General features: G+C 48.5%; 1 protein-coding gene across 1 annotated transcript in view; it reads left to right on the top strand.

Moving 5' to 3' along the window:
* The first annotated feature begins 3097 nt into the window (after positions 1-3097).
* Positions 3098-17887, top strand: part of nhsl1a (NHS-like 1a) — an 18518-nt gene continuing 3728 nt past the window's right edge. The window contains exons 1-8 of the mRNA XM_085803982.1: positions 3098-4586; positions 9583-9693; positions 11284-11426; positions 11870-11944; positions 12314-12548; positions 13973-14104; positions 14190-14536; positions 15621-17885. Of these exons, the coding sequence (XP_085660108.1) occupies positions 3926-4586; positions 9583-9693; positions 11284-11426; positions 11870-11944; positions 12314-12548; positions 13973-14104; positions 14190-14536; positions 15621-17885 (3969 nt within the window). The 5' untranslated portion in view covers positions 3098-3925. The remainder of the gene's footprint in view (positions 4587-9582; positions 9694-11283; positions 11427-11869; positions 11945-12313; positions 12549-13972; positions 14105-14189; positions 14537-15620; positions 17886-17887) is intronic.

A 17887-nucleotide genomic window follows, 5' to 3' on the forward strand; every position in this document is an offset into this window, starting at 1 on the left:
GCGCAGCCAATCAGCGCGCTTCCGCCGCCTGACCACCGACCAATCACAATCGTCCTTTTAAACCAAGACTCATACTCATTAATTCAGCATTAGAAATCATTAAAATGAGTCATTAATAACAGCTTCCAGTCCCATTGGTGAAGTTTATTTTATTTTGACATATTGAAACAAAAAGATAATTATTTATCTATTTATTTATGTATTTATTTGTTTATTTATTTATTTGCCTGTAAAGGAGGACATGATGGAAAAAGTCTGAGACCCACTGGACTCAAAATGTCCACAAAGTCTATTTATATTCTGTTACATAACAACATGACGCAGATTTAAACACAGACAGAATATTCTCATAGATGATGTATGTGCTGCTGAGTAACTGGGTTACACTGTATGTGTGTGTGTGTGTGTGTGTGTGTGTGTGTGTGTGTATCCAGGGCAGACTAAAGGTGATTAATGAAGCTATTTCTGTCTGGACGAGCAAAATAAAACCTGAGGAGGAGGAGGAGGAGGAGGAGGAGGAAGAAAGAGGAGACTACATCTCCCATCAACCATTTCAGCGGGACGTCTTTCAGACAGGTGTGTGTGTCCGTGACCTTTAAACCACCAGGCGGCCGTCTAATTGGCTGCTGCCTGGGGGGAGATGCTTGGGTTGTCGGTTGCCGAGCGATAGTTGTTCTCAGAGGTGTCACATGATGAACTACGGTAAGAAAGAGCAGAAAGATTTACAGTAATGTTTTTAATGAATTTAGAGTATCAATGAGACAGTCTGATGTGTTTTCTCTTTTCAGGCTTTTGTTTTGAAAAGCAGAAACCAGAACTGTATCAAAAACTTTATTGAAACAAAAAGAAAAACATCAGAAGCCGCATCAGGTTGAAAGTCAGAGCTTCAGTCTGCCAAAAGAGAGAGAGAGGGGGAGTGAGAGTCAGGGTAGAGCGAGGGCTGGTTTGAGTGAGGAGAGAGAGAGAGAGGGAGGGGGCTTTTATTGTGGTAGGACGAGGGAGGGGAGACAGAGAGAGAGAGAGAGAGAGGAATCTGTGTTTGAACTTGTGTTTTCCTTCAGTCTTTGTCGGCCAGGATTCACCACCACACTCACACACACACACACACACACCTAGAGAGACGGCTGGCGGGCGAGCGAGGACAACATGCTCTGCTTAAAAGGTGAGAGAGAGAGAGGTAGAGAATACATGGAGAAGTTTTTTAAAGAAGTTTAAGAAAACGCTGCAGATGAAAGAGTGTGTGCAAATCTGTGTGTGTGTGTGTTAGTCTAGGGCAAAGATGGTCGAGTGAGCTTCACTTGGAGCAGAGAGAGAGAGAGAGATTCATGCAGGGACAGTGTGGAGTATTTTCCACATTACAGCTGCTGCAGTCCTTTGTGCTCTCTGTAAGTGTTACCATGGTTACGGCTACTTAATACTACAGCTGTTACTGCATGTATTAATACTACTGCATGTGTACTAATACTACTACTGTTACTGTATGTATACTAGTATTACTGTTACAGTTGTAGTGCTGCTGCAGCCGTTCAGAAACCTCTCAGTGTTTTGTGTTGAAATTGAATCCTTGTGGCTCGTGGCAAAAGTGGAAGTTTTGGGTCAGGAGGCATGTGCATTCTTGAGTTTGACACGAGTGTGTGTGTGTGTGTGTGTGTGTGTGTGTGTGTGTGTGTCGGTAATCAGCGCTGGCCTGTTGAGACAAGCTGAAACATCCCATTCAGCTTCCAAAACACAGCTGTTGTGCCTCTGTGCAGAGCTGGTAGAGTCTGTGTGGATGTGCAGCCTCAGGCCTCTCTGGCTCCTCTGGCTCCACTGGGTTTACTGGGTTTACTGGTGAGATGGAAACACCAGCTGCAGCTTTGACATCCTGACAAACTGGAGCTGTGTTGGTTTTATTTTGGCGGGTAGAGCAGCTCATCATCACAGTTAAAGATGAGCTCTGCAGGGTTTTTCTATGCTTCATCTGTACATGAACTCACAGGTTCAGAGTAATAGTGCTGGTGAGAGCTGCAACTAATGATTATTTTTTATCATCGATTAATCTGTTGGTTATTTAAACTATTAATCATTTAGTTGTTTGGTCAATAAAATGTTAAAAAATCAATCAGTGTTTCCCAAACCACCAGACGACGTCCTCAAATGTCTTGTCTTGTCCACAAACCAAACAGAGACTCAGTTCAAGGAACAAAGAAACCAGAAATATTCACATTTAAGAAGCTGAAATCAGAGAATTTGGACTTTTTTTCTTTGAGAAACTACTCAAACCGATTATTCGATGATTAAAATAGTTGACAATGAATTGAATAATCGAATATTGTTTGATTAATCTATTAATTGTTCCGGAGAGGAGGGTTAAGCAACACAGAGGAGACACCAGACCTGGAGAGTGTAGTAAAATTTAAACATGTTACACTTGGTTTTCGTTGTTTTTAGGGACAATAAAGTTGAACTTTGCAGAGCCAGAACTTACAGTAGAAGTGAAGCAACGTGTTCAAAGTAAAGAGGAGTTTCTGCTCGTCCGTCACTGACAAGTGGACAGAAGTTTCTCCGACTGGAACATGATGTTCACTTCAAAAACATTCGTAAAAGTGTCAGGACGGACGTCGGAGAGATTGATGGGAATGCTCTCACTCTATTTGTGTGTGTGTGTGTGTGTGTGTGTTGGTCAGGTGACCACAGCGTGATTGGCTGCACACTGAACTGATCATTAGATCAATGTGACTGAGAGAAAGAGAAGAAAACTGGTCTTTCAAACATTTTCATGATGTTAAACATTTTAAAAATAGAAAAAAAGCTTCATTTCATGGATGATAGATATTTAAAGAGTTTGTCGGGGACTATTTCCTGTGGCGGATTGATCCAGATTGGTGCTGCAGTGATTATGTGCTGATTTAGACTTTCAGAATAAAAGTAAAGTTGAACTGTGAATGTGCAGGTGGAGTCGACGGCTGATTCTCCAAATATAGAATTACCCAGTTTGACACAGTAATACAGTATCAAGCAACATGTGGTGTGTGTGGGTGTGTGTGTGTGTGTGTGTGTGTTGAGGTAAATACCTATTGCTCACAGGCCATCTGCAGACCTGGATAATCCCTGTTAGTAGATTAGTGCGACAGAGAGAGGAGAGGAGAGGAGAAGCAGTGCGATGCGTCGTCAACACGTCTGAAGAGGAAAAACATTTACTGCTGAAATGTTTCTGGACCGGGTTTGGATCCGTGTGGCTCCGGACAGTTTGGAGGTTTTGGTTTTGGTTTTGAAGGTCTGAGGTTTTTTTTTCTTAATCTGGAGAGAAGAATTGAAGTTTCATGGAGATTCCAAAAGTTTTAATTGTGGCCGAGTGTTGGGGGAAAAAACATTTTGGCAGGATTTGAATCTGGAGGCTCTTTTACTGTGAAAGGATTTGAGCTTTTATTGTGACGCCCAAATGTGACAGTTGGACTATTTTAATTTCAACATTTCTGACATTTTTTGTGGAGAACAGGAACTCTTCTACACTTGGAGCTGTGAGAACTGTTCATGAACTGTCCATGCTTTTATTGTGAAGGCTGCTGGGACATTGTGACTCTTTTTCTGCTTGTTTGTGGTTTTACTCACTTTTTGTGAATGGTTCAGTGCTTTTATTGTGGAAAGCTAACATTTTTGCGCCTGTATTTTGAAGCTGAGGAAATGTTACTGTTTACTTGGGCTTTTATTGTGAAGGATTCCTGAAGCTTTGCTCTTTTACAGTTAAAGATGAAAAAACGTGGCGTTTTTTTCTAAGTGACGACGTTTTCTGGAGGTTTTTTTAAACTTTCAGACATTTATTTTGAAGGATTCAGGAAAACGCACTTTGATGGTAAAAGATTGTAGATTATCTGCGGCTTTTATTGTGAAAGGATGAACACGTTAAAGAGGGAAATAGCGTGAGCCAATCAGCACTCAGGACGGCATGATTTCATATGTGGAGTGTCTGGGCGGCGAGGGGGCGGGGCCCGGGATGACGTCACGCTGCTGGAACACGGGTCCCGACGAAGAGCTGGACGAGCTTCTTCCTCGCAAGATGGCCGCCCTGCAGCCGAAGACGGAGGGGAGTCTGCGGCGCCGGCTGCTCAGCGCCAGAATCCACCAGCAGCACGACGCCATCTGGAGGATGAACGGCGGCGGCCGCGGCGGAACCATCGCCAAGTCGGAGTCTGACAAGAAGCCCCTCCCACCTCACTTCCAGTATCCAGGCAACAGCCCCTGGTACCGCCACGTGTACCCGTCCGTCGCCCCAGAGGCTCATGGGAAACTCTTCCTGGCCCCGGAGCCTCAGGGGAAACGCCACCAGCTGCCCCGCCACGTCCTCGCCCACTGCCGCCGCACCAGCTCCTCCCCGCCGACGCCAGAGCCACGCCCCGGCTACACCGTCTACGCCACGCCCGCCCCGCCGCCGCCGCCGCCGGCGCCCAAGGAGCCCGAGGTGGTGCCGCCTCAGTACCGCTACCGGCCCGGCACGCGGCGCCGGCCCGGCGGCCTCTTCTGCTTCAGACGGCGCCGAGGGAGGAGCTCCGGGCTGGAGGCCACGCAGACCACGCCCCTTCTGCAGACCACGCCCCTTCTGCACAGAGGTACTGCAAAGGATCATGGGTAACTTCCTGTAGCAGCAGCAGCAGGACCAGTTCTGGTTCTGTCTGGTCATTAAAGGTATAATACGTAGGAATTCCCCCCCATCTAGCGGTGCGGTTGCATATCGTAACGTATTCTTGATGTTGCATTCAGGTGAAATGGGGCAGACGTCAGACAGACAACAGACGCTGCATGTAACAGGATAAACAAGCCTCTATGTAAACAAGTGGTCCACCAGCACGAGGCAAAACAATACAGGCCTGACAACATGTTGTCATGGTGATGTGGTATTGTTTTACCGTCTTTCTCTGGTGGAGTAAAATGACATCCGGTTGGTTTGCCGACGGCCGTCTGTCTGACTGCACCTGAATGCAACATCAGTGCCTCCGTCCTTCCTCACACTACACAGTGGTGACAGTTTTAACAGGCCGAGCCCACAGCTCCACTGAGTTTCCGTGGTTACCTACGGTCACGCTGCCACTGAACATAAAAAAAAATGGCGATGCAACATGGCCGCCTCGGTTCGGTGCGTCGCCTACTTACTTACGTATTTGAATAATAAAAAGCCAAATAAGTTACATACTGGGGCTTTAATGGTCTGGTTGGACTGAGGTTCGGCTCGGTTTGGGTCCCAGCTTCTGTTTTTAGCCTCAAGTCATGTGACACTGATGACATCATCATCACAGTTCAGCTTCATATAACCAAAGTCCTTCTCTGATATAACCACTGCAGTGAGAGAGTCTGTCCCTGTTTCTTCATATTTAAATGAGAATATTAAAGCAGCGCCCGCAGATCTCTGCTGATAACACACACAGACACACACACACGCACGCACACACACGCTCCCACATTACTGTCTGATCAATAATGTATCACAGAGCCAGTCAGCTGTTATTCTCAGATAACAAACCAAAACACACAGAACAAAACCACAGCAGCTCCCTATCTTCACACTTAATTAACTCCCCTGTGTGTGTGTGTGCGAGTGTGCGACTGTGTATGTGTGTGTGTAATCTCCCCTGTGTGTGTGTGTTTGGGCGTGAGCAGGGATTAGCCGCGGCTCCATACGCTAGGCTAATGACTAAGTCCTGTAATAGCAGATGATGAACAGGCTTTAGCTGCAGCAGCTGCTACCTGTTGCCGTGGCGTCGCCTCACCTCAGCGTCCAGCTGCTGCAGCCACACCTGGATCTCTGCTCACACACACCTGACACCTGGCACCTGCACACGGCCTCTTCTGATTGGCCGACAGCATTAAAGAAACATAAAAACACAGGCAGGCCTTACTGCTGTATTGGATGTTATCTGGACTATAAATACTCTCTGTGACATAATGATAGTGTGACCTACTTACTGTTTAATTAATTAAACTAATTAAAACAGTGGAGGGGTGACGACAGACGGACACACACACACACAGCGACAGACACACAGCGACAGACAGACAGAGGTAATTAGCTGCTCCACTGGCCCACATAGCTGGCACACTTACAGACTGGAGCCGTCCCAGTTTGACACTGGAGATGATGAAGGTGATGATGAAGGTGATGGAGTTCAGTCGCTTTTGTTTTCGTCCCCGACAGAAACTCATCCTCACCCTAAACAGTCAGGAAGTTTTAAAAAAGGGATAGTTCTACATTTAGTCAAATTGGCCCATTGCCATAATCCCTATAGTCATAGCAGTAGGTTTGTTACCTTTAATTGTCGGTGCAAGCTATTTTTAGAACGGCGGAGCAGAGCCGTGAGCTGCTCAGAGCTACGCTACGGAGGCTCATGGGATTTCTTGGTTTCCCTCATCAAACTCATCAAATACACAATCCAACAACTCCACAACGCTCTGGTGGACAAGTTGTGACCTGCACATTCACCACGCTATGAGATAATAACACAACGTTACCAGACAGAGTTGTTTTAGAGGGAAATTCATGCAAAACCGCTGATGCACGTTGCCTTCAGGGACAGTTTTTCATCAACAGTCTCTGTATTTCCCTCTAAAACAACTCTGTCTGGTAACGTTGTGTTATTATCTCATAGTGTGGTGAATGTGCAGGTCACAACTTGTCCACCAGAGCGTTTTGGAGTTGTTGGATTGTGTATTTGATGAGTTGATGAGGGAAACCAAGAAATCCCATGTAGCGTAGCTCTGAGCAGCTCACGGCTCTGCTCCGCCGTTCTAAAAATAGCTTGCACCGACAATTAAAGGTAACGAACCTACTGCTATGACTATAGGGATTATGGCAATGGGCCAATTTGACAAAATGTTGAACTATCCCTTTAATCTCCCTTTTGAAGCACCTGTTGAAACCTCCTCATGGTGGATGCAGCTTCTTCTCCAGAAGCTCCAGCTCCAACTCCTGGTGTTTGAGTCCAGGAGCTGATGGAGCAGCTGGGACGAGGCCTTCATCCTGCACCACACACACACACACACACACACACACACACACACACACACACACACACACACACACCATCACCATCCAAAATGTCTGCACAAAGAAAAGAAAGACCCAGAACATGTAGCAGTGTTTGTAGGTAACCTTCATCACCTGGCGACACACAGGAAGGACACACACACACATGCACTGGCTTCCTGCCAACCTGGCAAGTGTGTGTGTGTGTATATACAGTATGTGTGTGTGATCATAAGAGAGGAAGACAGAGGCAGCAGGCGAGAGACATAGAAACAGACTGGTGGCGAGAGAGAGAGAGAGGGAAGTGGGAGGAGAGAGACGGAGAGAGAGTGGCGTTGCAGCGAGCGGAGCTGCATTACTGCTGCTGCTCGCCCGCCCGCTCTCTGTCTGCTGCAGCCTCCGGAGTGTGTGTGTGTGTGTCGGGAGAGGAGTGTGTGCGCAGGTGTGTTTTGTGAGTGTGTGTGTGTGTTGGTGTGGGTGTGTGTGAGTGTGTGGCGTCGTTATGGTTCTGATCGGAGCAGCGATCAAATCCGTCCTCAAATATCTCAACAAGACCAGAGGTGAGTGTGTGTGTGTGTGCACGTCTACATGCATGTGTTTGCATGTGTGTGTGTGTTTGCGTGTGTGTGTGTGTGTGAGACAATCAGCTGGTTTATCAACTGCGATGGCTCTGCTGGGCGAGCGAGCATCACTTGTCTCTGTAGAAACAGAGAGAGAGAGAGAGCAGTTCTATCCGTCCTATAGTTATAGTGACCTCATAAAATCCTGCTCTCTGATTGGCCGACGGCCGGCGTCAACACAGGTTAACAGTTTAACCTCCTTGTTTCTAAATCCGAGCTCATCCCAGTGCATTAAACTGCGCGTTCCCATGGCAACGACCGATGATTCAAGGACACCTCTGGAACTTTTCCTCCTTCACCGTCTCCAGCGGCGACCGGGACCGGACTTCCTGAACACCTGGAGCTTTCCCAAGTCCCCCCAGGAACCTGAAGCCGCCGCGGGACCTGCAGAAGGAATATTTAAAGGTCCAGTGCGTAAAATGAGGGGAAAACAGTGACATCTAGCTTTCCGATTCTATTATTTATCCATTAAATAATTTTATTGTTTATTCATGAATGTGAAACTGTTGAAACGTGCTCTCCGGTTGGCTGGATTTTCCATTCCGTACAACCATGGCGGCGCAAGATGGCGACACTCTAAGGCTACGAAAACCAAACAGATTTTATTCTAGAGCGATATGGGTGGTATATTCAGATTTTGCCAATAAACCTTGACAAATATTACACACTGGACCTTTAAGACGTTTCAAAGACCGTTCTTCTCAAGGATCTCCAAAAACGACCATTTGTTCGTCTGGTAGCTTCGGAAGAACCCAGGGAACTCCTCCAGGAGTATTTGAGTTTCCCGTCCTCCAACCATCTCAACAGTCGTGATTCCTTCTTATTCCCAGCTTGAACCTTCTTCTTGTGAAGATCTGCAGCTCCTCCAGGACCTTCTTCAAGAACTTCTTGGGTCATTTCTGACTGAACTGAACCTCAACAAACACACCTGGAACAACTTTAACGAGTATTTAAAGGTCCAGGGTGTAAAACGGGGGGACAAACGGTGACATCTAGTGTTCAGATTCTAGATCGCAGCGCTCACGAGGACAAAAAAACTTGCGTTGATGATGGTTTATAACTCAAAAACGTATCACTATTCTCTACTAACTAACTACCAACTCACTCTGCTGTTTCCTTCCTCCTCCTTCATCTTCGTTGGTTTATTTATGAACGTGAAACTCTTGCAACGCGCTCTCTGACTGGCTGAATTTTCCATTCGGGTTGCTGTACAAACATGGCGGCGCAAGACGGCGACACTCTCTAAAGCAAGACCCTTGTTATATGTAGATATAAAAGAAAACCAAACACATTTTATTCTATAGCGGTTATACACTCATACTGATATATTCATGGCTAGTAGATTCAGATTTTGCCGATAAACCTTGAGAATTATTACAGACTGGTCCTTTAATGAGCCTGAGCCTCCTCATGGACCCTGTCCAAGAGGATCAAGGAGGTTTTTTTCCATCTGTGTGACGGAAATTTGAATCTAAAAAGTTAAAACTCTTTTTTCATTATGGGATTTGTTTTTGAGTTTCATCCTGGTTTTTATCTTGATCTTTTATTTTGAAAGCCTCATGATGTCATGCTGCTGCTCAGTTTGTGGTTTGTAGCTGTTCCTTCTGATGTGTGTGTGTGTGTATGTTATGTATGTGTGTGTGTGTGTGTGGTGTGTGTGTGTGTGTGTGTGTTTGCATTTCAGACTTGAGCCTCCTCCAAACTGCAGAGAACTGAGCCTCTGTCTTCACATCTGTCCCCTGAACACCTCATCCAATCAGTCTGCTGCTCCTTCAGAATAAAAGCCCCTTGGCTCTGTGTGTGTGTGTGTGTGTGTGTGTGTGAGGTCACCTTGAGCTGTGCTGAGTGCTGCAGCGCTCATCATCATCACCACCCTTCCTCTCCCTCTTCCCCTCTCTCCCTCTCTCTGAGTGTGAATGGATTTGCTGAGAGGAGATTAAGCTGAACTGTGTCTCTGTGTCTCTGCAGCAGGCGACAGGGACGGCAAGTGGTCGGTTCACTACACTACCCAGAAGCCTCAGCAGGGCCTGGTCTTCATCCCCGGGAAGCGGCGGTCGGGCAGCGCTGATGACCTGCGAGGTGAGAGGTCACACACGAGAACAACTCACAACTCACACAGTTAGCAGCACTTTACTCTGCTCCGTCACATCAACACCCGTCCCCCTGAAACAAAGGCAGGTGGGAACCAAAGTGCTCCAAACTAGGGATGTCACGATTACTTGCTTTTACAATTAACCGCGGTATTAATTAAACACCACAATTAATTTATCGCAAAGTTTCCTAAATACCGTCACTTTCCAAAAAAGATTATGTATGAACCATCTCGACAGATGTGGCGCCAAATTAAAGGTAAATGCACAGATACTGGTCCAGTTACCTAATGTAACATTGAATCGGTAGGAAATTAAAAGTTTTCGTGGCATTTGTAATTATAAAAAACAAAAACAAAACGATTAAAACAAACTTAAACATTTGGTAAAGATGACAATAAATTTCCCTGAGGAATATAATTGGTCCTTTCTTAATAGATATTTAATAAATAATTAGCATTGTAATTATTTAGACTATATTTGATTTTGCACATACATAGTGTTGTGAAATTAATTATTGCATTATAATGGTGATAATCGTAATACCGTGATTATTTCTCTGACAATAATCATACCAAGAAAATCTATAATCGTGACATCCCTACTACAAACAATAACCAACTTCTTATGCTCCAACTGCAAATTATATGTGAAATAATTAATGAAATTACACTCGATTATAATCCAAATCTGTCATTGCAAATTATGTCTTTCCATAAATATCAAATGTACTTTTTATTTCCTTCAGTTAATTTCCAGCTTCCTCTGTATCTTAAACCTTTAATACGTTCATTCATTTATTATCTGCTGTTTATCCAGCTCCAGTTCATGTGATTAATGGTGAATTAATTATAATATCAGGATCAATCAGAAGGCCATTTATAATAAAGAACTGTTTTTTTTTTAAGGGAACAGTCAGTAAAAATCTGCTTCATAATCAGATTTCTGTGTCCGAGCCCCTGACGTCGTCGTTCAGGAAGAGAAACTCTTGTTTTTTTATTTTTATTGTTTCTCTTTGTCTCATCAAAGCAAACAGGAAACAATACAAAGGCTTTTATTTTGGTGATTTTAGCCCAGGATTCAGACGAGCTGATCAATACTTTTGAGAATTGAACAGTGAGAGCAGATTGCAGGTGTTTGCCTGCAGCGCACACACACACACACACACACACACACACACACACACTGTACTGGTGCAGACTGCATCACAGCAGCTGCATTGCCACATGTCAAATCCCCCTCCACACACACACACACACACACACACACTCACACTGACACGGATTCCCAGACAAAGGATGAAGCTACTTTTCGTTTTCATTGGTATCAGTTAATTAATTCATATAATTGATTGATTGATATATTGATTGTTGCATCATAATTAGACGTCGTTTCACCTGATTAGGCTCCGTCACCATGTTAATAGGTAGAAGGAGACAATCAATAGATCAGATTAATTGATCAATAACTCACCTCTTTCTATTGATTATTCGCTGTGTGAGTGTCTGTGTCTCATCCTGCGTCTCTTCTCTATCGTATGGCTGTGTCTGTGTGTGTGTGTGTGTGTGTGTGTGTGTAGCGTGTAACGGGCTGACTCAGCATGGCTACGGCGGCTCTCACCTCCACCAGCCGAGCCCCGCCTCCCCTTCTTCTTCCTCCTCCGGCCCCGACCAATCAGAGGGCAGCACGCGCAGAGGCTGGAAGGACAAAAGCAGGAAGATGGTTAGCCACACACACAGCGACACACACACACACACACATGACATTAGCGTGGACACAGAGCCGCTGTCAGCTCATGAATATTAATGAGGCTGAACTCACTGCAGCTGTTTCAACTCTGTCGTCTTTGTTGCTGCAGTGAAACTGAACTAACTAACTAACTAACTAATTAATTAACCAAGTGACTAATTAATACACAACTGCAGGGGTTTCACATTGTGATGTTGTCATGGCAACAGTGACCATTTTATTTATCTTATCCTGTATTTGGACAGCCCTGTTAGCGCGTAGCAGCAGTGAACTCTGCCACCTGCTGGTGAGACCGAGTCACTGACTCTTTAATCTCCTTCATGGTCACATGATTCACTCTTCTTTCACTCTTTTCTCTCCTCCTCTTCTTCTCCTCCTCCTCCTCTTCTCCTCCTCGCCATCTTGCCGTCTCTCAGCGGTCCAGATGTTGGCGGTTTCTCTCTCACTCTTGCTTTTCAGTTTGTTTCAAGTTTTCAGTTTGGAGGAGAAAGGTAAACAACAGGACTGGTTTAGGTTAGGAGAGAGTTAACTAGACTAGACTAGAGTTAACTAGACTACAGTAGAGTTAACTAGACTACAGTAGAGTTAACTAGAGTTAACTAGACTAGACTAGAGTGAACTAGACTACAGTAGAGTTAACTAGACTAGACTAGAGTTAACGAGGCTAGACTAGAGTTAACTAGACTAAAGTAAAGTTCAATTAGACTCAACTAAATTAGACTAGAGTTAACTAGACTCAGCTAAACTGGACTAAAGTTAACCAGACTAAACTAGAGACTCGACTCGGCTCCAGTCGACCTCCTGTGGTCAAACCTGATCTAGTTAAACGCCACTAACCCGTTTGTTTTGTTTTCTCTCAGTCGTCGACCTCGTCCGAAGACGAGGAGCGCTTCATCCTGACCAGCGCGCGACCTTTGACCCCGCTGGTCCTGAACCCGGTGCAGCTGACCTCCTGCTGGGACGTCTTCGCCCCGGCCTACGAGCCCACCATCGACGTGGAGATGGAGTCCACGCCGCGGCTCCCCACGCCGGAGGAGAGGATGAGGCAGCAGGCGGATGCCGTGCCCGCCGCCATCGTCCCCATCAACATCACAGGTAGGTTTGACTGAGTCGAGACTCTAGTTTAGTCTAACTCCAGTCTAGTTAACTCTAGTCTAGTTAACTATAGAGGGTATGCGTTTACGTCACGTTGCCCTCGGCAAGGCCCCGTTCGATCGGACTGAGTGGCAAAACAAACCTCCCGCAACGTGCTGGCGGATAGCGGTGGACTCATAAACTGGATAAAATATCTTATATCAAAACAAATTGATGTCAAAAGGAATCGACAACCAGCTCCCCAAAACCGTCTGCTCCGCTGACACTTCCTGTAACACAGTGTGACCGCGGTGCCTGCAGAGTGACTGACAGGCTGCTGTTACTGTGCAGAGGGACGAGATTACAGCTGTTACTGTCGTCCTGACAGTGACTCCCGACACTAAAACACAAGCTGCTTTTATTCTGAAAAACTCTGACCAGTCAAACTGTAGGATGTGTTAGAGGACTAGCTGCTTTTATTCTGAAAAACTCTGACCAGTCAAACTGTAGGATGTGTTAGAGGACTCATTTATCTGTCTAAACATCATAACTATGACACCTGAAACTGTAAACACAGCTGATCGATCGAAAAAAAATGATCGCTCCAGTGAATTTCTTTCCGTCATTGAGAACAGGTTCTTGAATGTAACCCGGTCAAAGTGAGACGTATCCTCAAGATTTCTAGCAGGTCTGTTAGGTCATGCTGCTGTACATGCTGGCAAAGCTAGACATGTCAGACTTGTGTGGGTTCGGAGAAAATCGCTTCGTTACTTGCTCGTTTTTAAACTTTGGCGGCTCTGCCACTCGTCTTTTTGTCACTCAGTGGACGTTCCACAGCGACTTCCGAGTACCGTGACGTCATGTGCATACCCTCTATAGTCTAGTTTAGTTGAGTTGAGTTTACTCTAGTCTAGTTAACTCTAGTCTAGTTTAGTTGAGTCTAGTTAACTATAGTCTAGTCAAGTCAAGTTAACTCTAGTCTAGTTTAGTTGAATCTAGTTAACTCTAGTCTAGTTAACTATAGTATAGTTAAGTTGAGTCTAGTTAACTCTAGTCTAGTTAACTACAGTTTAGTCAAGTCAAGTTAACTCTAGTCTAGTTAACTATAGTTTAGTCAAGTCTAGTTAACTATAGTCTAGTTTAGTTGAGTCGAATTAACTCTAGTTTAGTCGAGTCTAGTTAACTCTAGTCTAGTTAACTACAGTTTAGTCAAGTCAAGTTAACTCTAGTCTAGTTAACTATAGTTTAGTCAAGTCTAGTTAACTCTAGTCTGGTCAACTATAGTTTAGTCAAGTCTAGTTAACTCTAGTCTAGTGTAGTTGAGTCTAGTTAACTCTAGTCTAGTTAAGTTGAGTCTAATTTAACTTTACTTTAGTCTAGTTAACTCTAGTCTGGTCAAATTAAATTTCAACGGTTTAAACCTGAACTCGTCTCGTCTCCTCCAGGTGAGAGCTTCGATCGTCAGGCCAGTTTTCGGAGAACGGTTTCCAGCGGCGACTCGTTGTCCCGTCGACCACGGAAGCTGAGCCGACGCAAGACGGTCACCGGGATACCTGATGACGTCAGCAGGAAGTTAGGTATAAGCTCCGCCCATTACACACTTCAATCAATCAACCAATCAGAGATCAATCAGCTGATCCGTCTCCCTCCCTCTCTGTCCAGACTCGCCCTCCCTCTCCCCCTGTCTTCCTGGTCAGTTCTCCACCGTGGGTCGCCCCGCCCCCTCCTCGCCGTCCTCGCCGTCCTCCCCCCGCCAGCAGACGACGGCCCCGGAGGAGGAGGAGGAGGAGGAGGAGGTGAGGGAGGAGGTGAGGAAGGAGGTGAGGAGGATCCGCGCTCCCCGAGGAGAGGGGATGTCCAGCCTCATGGCGTCGCTCACCTCCTCCCCCCGTCACGATGGCGACGACGACGATGGTAGCCTCCCTCGCCTAGCAACCGCCTCCTCGCCGACCTCCAGTGGCCACAGCGCCTCCTGCAGGAGCCTCAGCGCCTCCTCGTCCTGCTGCCAGGTCAGTGATGGAGGAGACGTCCTCTTCCTCAAATAAACCAAAGATCCTCTCTTATGACAGGATGTCTCACTACGAGCTACTCCAATTATATGAAATGGTTCAGTTACACTTCCTGTCTCCTAAAACGGGCGTGGTCACCCGTCACCCCACCTCCTGTTGTGCACGTGGGTGTGGATTTATAAAGTTTTCAGTAGAGAAAAATGAGCTGTTTATATTTAATAAATGTAAATAGCTAAATATGTACACAGATGATATTTAACATGATAAAAATTAAGGTCTTTGCTCACCAAGACAGTTTTTTTCTTCGACAAAAAACATTACGCACAGACGCCTCAGTTCGATGTGTTTAATTAACATACGTTTTTATTTTCTCTTCCAAACTTGACAAAAAGACAAAAGTGAGGATGACTTTGCGGTCCTGTCACTTGTCGAGAAATAAAAAGAGAAAAAGAAAATATTGTGTCCATCCAACCCTGAGAGGACATCAGGAGCAAAGGGAGCTGCTTGTAAATGAGCTGTGATAGGTCAGAAAGTGACGCAGAAAATCAAACCTGTTCCGAAACGAAAGTGACGAAAGTTTCAGTCAGTGCGTAAACATAATTGACACAACATGAGGTTGAATTAATTTTTTAACGTGCTGCAATTTCGGACAATAAAAAACGGACTCATTGTGCAAAGGCCATTAGTTAGCAACCTGGTCTCCTAAAGGGGGCGGAGTCATGATCTGCTGGTCTCCTAAAGGGGGCGGAGTCACGGTCTACTGGTCTCTGTCTGCTGGTCTCCTAAAGGGGGCGGAGTCATGGTCTGCTGGTCTCCTAAAGGGGGCGGAGTCACGGTCTGCTGGTCTCCTAAAGGGGGCGGAGTCACGGTCTGCTGGTCTCCTAAAGGGGGCGGAGTCACGGTCTGCTGGTCTCCTAAAGGGGGGCGGAGTCACAGAGAAACCCAGGGGGCACAGAGACAGGAAACTGAGTCGTAGTGGAGCGTTTTGTTTCTAAACCATCTTTGACTAAACTCCTCCTCTTCTTCCTCTTCTCCTCCTCCTCTTCCTCCTCCTCTTCTTCTTCTTCTGTTGTTTCTCCTCCAGTCTCCCAGCGACCTCCCGCCAGGACTCCTGCCACAGTCTCCCCCCTTCTCCTCCTCCTCCTGCTCCTCCCCCGTCGCCCTGCGGCCCGACTGCTCCTCCCCCCTCGCCGATGAAGCCGCCTCCTCCTGCTCCTCCTCCATCGCTGAGTCTCAGTTCAGCTACCAGACCCTGGAGGAGCACCCCACCTCCCCCTCCCCCTACCAGCTCCTCTCCCCCAGCTGCTCCTCCCTCCTCAGCGGTCGGACCGGGGGGGAGTGGAGCTGCGACCCCCTCCTCCTCCTCTCCTCCTCCTCCGGACGCTCCTCCCCGGCGTTCACCGACAACGCCTCCCTGTGCTCGGAGCGGACCGCAGCCTCCTTCTCCTCCTCCTGCTCCTTCTCCTCCTGCCCCTCCCCCCACCCCGGCTCCCTCACCCGCAGCATCTCCCTCCGCAAATCCAAGCGCCCCCCTCCTCCCCCGCTGCGCTCCGACTCCCTGAGGCGTCGGCCCGGTCGGAGCAAGTCCACCTCCTCCTCCTCCACCTCCTGCTGCACCTCCTCCTCCACCACCACCTCCTCCTCCTACGACCCCTGGGTGCCGCGGCGCGACTCCCCCTCCCGGCGCCGGCGGCAGAGCGGCGTCACCTGCGGTACCGTCACCACCTTTGAGCCTCTGGCGCCTCCTCCTCCTCCTCCTCCTCCTCCTGCTCCTCCCTCGGAGCTCCTCCTGCAGCGCCTCGCCTCCCCCTCCAGCGGTTACTCCAGTCAGTCCAACACTCCCGTCCCCGGCACCCCCATCTCCTCTCCCCTCGCCCCCTCCTCCCCCCTGGCCTTCTCCTCCTCCCTCCCCCCTCCTCCCACCTCCCCCTCCTCCCCCTCCTCCTCTTCCTCCTCCTCCTCCCTCCCCCTCTCCCCTGCCGTCTCCTCCTCCCTCCCTCGGCCGAAGCTGAAGCCGCCGGTGCCGAAGAGGAAGTCGTCACTCTTCTCCTCCCTCTCCTCCTCCTCCTTCTCCTCCACCTCCTCCCTCTCCTCCTGCACCTCCTCCTCCGACTCCTCAGCCAAGCTTCCTCTCCTCCCTCCCCCTCCGCCTCCCCCTCCTCTACCTGAACGCCCTCCAGTCTTCTCCTCCTCCTCCTCTCCTGCTCCTCCTTTCTGCAAACTCTCCACCGCTCCTCCTCCTCCACCTTCGTCTCTTCCTCCTCCTCCTCCCCCTCCTCCTCCACCACCTCCTCCTCTCCCCCCCTCATCACTCCCCGTCCCTCCTCCTCTCCCTCCCTCCTGCCGGCCCCCTCCTCCCCCCTACTCCCACGCCGTGAGGCAGAGCTCGCATCACGCCAACTTTCCCCCGCCTCCTTCTCCTCCTCCTCCTCCTCCTCCGTCGCCGCCGCCGTCAGAACTCCCAGAGTTAACCATCGCTGATCTCCCTCCTCCCCCGCCGCCTCCTCCTCTGACTCCTCCCCCTCCCCCTCCTCCTCCTCCCACCTCCCTCCCTCCGAGCCGCTACGTCACAGAGGCCACGCCCCCGTCCCACATGGTCACGGCGCGGGTGCTGCAGGGCGTCCGGCTTCGCTCCGTCAAGAACCAACCGGACGAAGACGATGACCGCGGCGCAGAACCTGCTCCTGGTAACCATGACAACGAGCTTACCGCACCTCGGAGCTCCGCCCCTCCAGACGGAGACGCGGCGGCGGCAACAATCGCTGACGATCATCGCCCCCGTACGACGGAAACACAAACTGACAAACATCTCGTGGACGCGGTCGTTACCCAGAATCCTCCTGTCCAGACGGCGGCGAGGCTGCGCTCGCCGGAGAAGCCCGTCCTGCCGAAGAAGCCGGACCTCTGCATCCTGAGCCTCATGGCGCCGCCGGTGGCCCCGCCCCCGTCTGCGCTCAGCAGCCAATCACAGCTGGTTCCTGTCGGCGAATCGCCTGGAGACCGACAGGAGGCGGTTACCATGACGCCCAGTGAGGTCACCACCACGCGCTCGCCACAGAGGCAGAAGCCGCCGATTCTGCACAAGAAGCCCGACGTGTCGGCGCCGTCGCCCGGGAGATCGAAGCCTCTGTTTCCATCCAAACTCCAAACCAACGGCATCATGGGTAACGGCGTGGACGGTAACGGCGTGGACGGTCACGTCTACGGCGCCCAGGGGATCATGGGAACCACGGCGACGGCCTGGAGCATCACAGGGACCATGAGCACCTTGGAGAACTGTGACATCATCCCGGCAACGCTGATGACGTCATCGCTGGCCGAGGAGGAGGAGGAGGCGGCGGCGAAGGAGAG

This window comes from Trachurus japonicus, chromosome 2 (assembly GCF_045865225.1).
Source record: "Trachurus japonicus isolate A0001 chromosome 2, Traja_1.0".
Lineage (NCBI taxonomy): Eukaryota > Metazoa > Chordata > Actinopteri > Carangiformes > Carangidae > Trachurus > Trachurus japonicus.